This window comes from Bombina bombina, chromosome 3 (genome assembly GCF_027579735.1).
Source record: "Bombina bombina isolate aBomBom1 chromosome 3, aBomBom1.pri, whole genome shotgun sequence".
In the NCBI taxonomy this organism is placed as follows: domain Eukaryota; kingdom Metazoa; phylum Chordata; class Amphibia; order Anura; family Bombinatoridae; genus Bombina; species Bombina bombina.
Genome location: NC_069501.1, coordinates 599694679 through 599697874, shown reverse-complemented (window position 1 = coordinate 599697874; position 3196 = coordinate 599694679). Strand labels below are relative to the sequence as shown.

General features: G+C 37.3%; 1 protein-coding gene across 1 annotated transcript in view; it reads left to right on the top strand.

The window, feature by feature from the left end:
• Positions 1 to 586: 586 nt before the first annotated feature.
• SRRM1 (serine and arginine repetitive matrix 1) overlaps positions 587 to 3196 on the top strand; it is a gene marked incomplete in the record, with an annotated part of 533145 nt that continues 530535 nt past the window's right edge. Inside the window, 1 exon segment of the mRNA XM_053705381.1 lies at positions 587 to 697. Within this exon segment, the coding sequence (XP_053561356.1) occupies positions 587 to 697 (111 nt within the window).

Genomic DNA, 3196 nt, shown 5'->3' with positions numbered 1-3196 from the left:
TTGCCGCCTCCTGCTGGGGAGGAGAGATATATCCCATTAGTAATTAGATGATCTGTGGGCTCATTGTCAAAATATATATATATATATATATATATATATATATATATATATATATAATATATATATATATATATATATAATATATATATATATATATATATATATATATAATATATATATATATTTGCATAATATATAAATCGTAAATAAAAAATGTGTTTTGCTGCTGTCTTATCACAGCCAGTCAAGGGTAATATAGTTCTTTCATTTCTTTTAGTAAATGGTTTAAGACTTCATATTAATAGCAATCAAGGGGTTAAATAAAGTGTCAACCATGGTTTGTTTGGTTCTTTATAAGCGATTAATTTTATTTTATCATCTACATCGTAAGTTCCCACGGGAATAGGGCCCTCAATCCCCCCTGTATTTGTCTGTAAAATGTTGTCGTATTGTTTCTCCGTTGTACTTTTATCCTTGTACCCATGGGCAGCGCTGCAGAATCTGGCGCTTTATAAATATAATAATCTGGTAAAGCAAAATTTTAACTTTTTTTTTTTTTTCCTTTGATTTTATGTCTCATTTTTAAATGTTCTCTTTGGATCTACAGGGAACAAGTGCAGAACAGGATAATCGATTCAGCAACAAGCAGAAGAAGCTTTTGAAGCAGCTAAAATTTGCAGAATGCCTAGAAAAAAAGGTAAGTTATGTGACTCATAAATGTAGTTCCAGGTAGATTACTTTTCATTCCTGTTTTGAGTGAGAGAAAAAAAAGGGTCAAATTCTGGCTTTACTGGCAGAGGTTGCTTCTATCTTTAAAATTTGAAAGACGGCTGTTCAGAAGGATAAGGTCAAGCAGAAGATAATGGGGACAGCAAAGCTACTGACTGGCAGAAGGCGAAAGCAACTCCTCTGCCCGGGATGACCGACAACTCATTAGAATGTCGCTCAACAACCGTAGGATAACACAAAGTGACCTACAAGAAGATTGGCAAATGGCTGCACGGCAAGGACAGTTCGCAACAGTCTGCTAGGGCCAGTGCTGAAGTTGTGCAAAGCTAGAAAAGAAGTCCTTTGTCAATGAGAAGCAAATGAGAGCCAGGCTGAGGTTTGCAAAATACCATAAGGATTGGACCGTAGAGGACTGGATTAAGGTAATCTTCTTTGAGTCTAATTTTCAGCTTTTCCTAACACCTGGCCTACAAGCCATTCTCTAGCAGCCACTGTGAAATTTGTTGGAGGGTCAGTGATTTCATATTGGGCAAGATCAGCAAGCCTCTTATTGGGCAGATTTATCATTGTGAAGGGCCCATGAATCAAGCCACGTCACATACAAGGTTATCCTGGAAGAAAACTTGCTTCCTTCTGTTCTGACAACGTTCGCCAACTCTGAAGATTGTTTTTTTTTTTTTTCCCCCAGCAGTATAATAATCCATGCCACACAGCTAGGTTAATCAAGGTGTGAATATTACCACCAGATCAAGACCCTGTCATGGCCGGCTCTATCTCCAGACCTGAACCCCATTGAAAACCTCTGGAATATGATCAACAAGAAGATGGATGATCACAAGCCAGCATACAAACCCGAGCATAGTCACCCAACAGCAATGTGAAAGACTGGTGGAGAGCATGCTAAGCCATGAAAATCATGGTTTTTCCAGCAAATATTGATTTCTTTCTAATGGCAGTGAGAGTCCACAAATTAATGCATTACCTATGGGAAATGCTTCACTTGGCCACCAGGAGGAAGCAAAGACACTCAAAACAAAACATTAAATCTCTCCCACTTCCCCTACCCTCCCAGTAGTTTTTTGCTTTGTTTCATGGAAGTAGGCAGAGGTGTTCTGCTGAAGATTCTGAATTTTATTGTCAATTGTTTCCTACAAGAGAGGGCAGGGGAGTTGTTGGAAGCCATGTAATTATCATAGATTTCTTGGGGATCTTAGCTACTGGATGTCGCAGGTAAGTTCCTATGCCTCCACCAGATCTCAATGCTATCCTCAATTTCAGGCAAATGGTGTTGGTTACACTGATTTTCCTTGTGTTTCAGGTCTCCTCAGGATGGACAGGAGCTCGGTAAGCCCTGGTCTTTTTATTTCCTTACTCCCTTTAATGGCTTGTTGCCTAAAAGAGAAGAATGTTATCCAAATTGCTTGGACTCCTGGGACAGCAAGGGGTTAGCTATTCCTCTTGCTGCACTAGAGAGAAATACTGGGCTACATGTGAAAATTCAGGACAGGGTAGTTATATTCTGACTCATACCTTTTTTATGTTCACTGTGTGAATGTTTTTATTTCCCCACACATCAGTACATTCCCATTTCTACAGGTCTAGAAGCCTGTCTGTAAGGGAACCCTTTTCAATGGAATACTTGTGGGCTAGGTCTGTTCATGTAGTAGGTGCTGTATTTAGTAACTTTTTTTTTTTTTTTTTTTCACCCATCAAAAGGGGAGTAGAGTCCACTGCTTCATTCATCACTTGTGGGGAATTAAGGACCTGGCCACCAGGAGGCGGCTGAGACACCCCAGCCAAAGGCTTAAATACCTCCCCCACTTCCCTCATCCCCCAGTCATTCTTTTCCTTTCGTCACAGGAGGTTGGCAGAGAAGTTTTGAAGATTCGGAGTAGTCTCTTATGGAGGCTAGTACTCTTTGCAATGGGACTGGAGTATTAAGTAGTCCTGTCAGCCTCTCAGTGAGAGCATGGGTGAAAGTTAGTCCGGAGATGCAGGGGTAGTTCTTCTGCGAAACCATCCCAACTCATATTAACAGCTCCTTAAGCAATCCGAGTTGACGAGTTTCGCTGCCTGCTTTTATTGTCTAAAGTCCATGTCAGGAGCAACGCAACTAACCTGTCACACTTGAAGGGCTGTGTACCTGTTCCACAATGTTGATTCTGGTAAGAACATTTCTATGTATGTATATATATGTGTATATATATATATGTGTGTATATATATATATATGTGTATATATATATATATGTGTATATATATATATATATGTGTATATATATATATATATATATATATATATATATATGTGTGTATATATATATATATATATATATATATATATATGTATATATGTATATATATATATATATATATATATATATATATGTATATATATATATATATGTATATATATATATATATATATATATATATATGTATATATATATATGTAATATATATATATA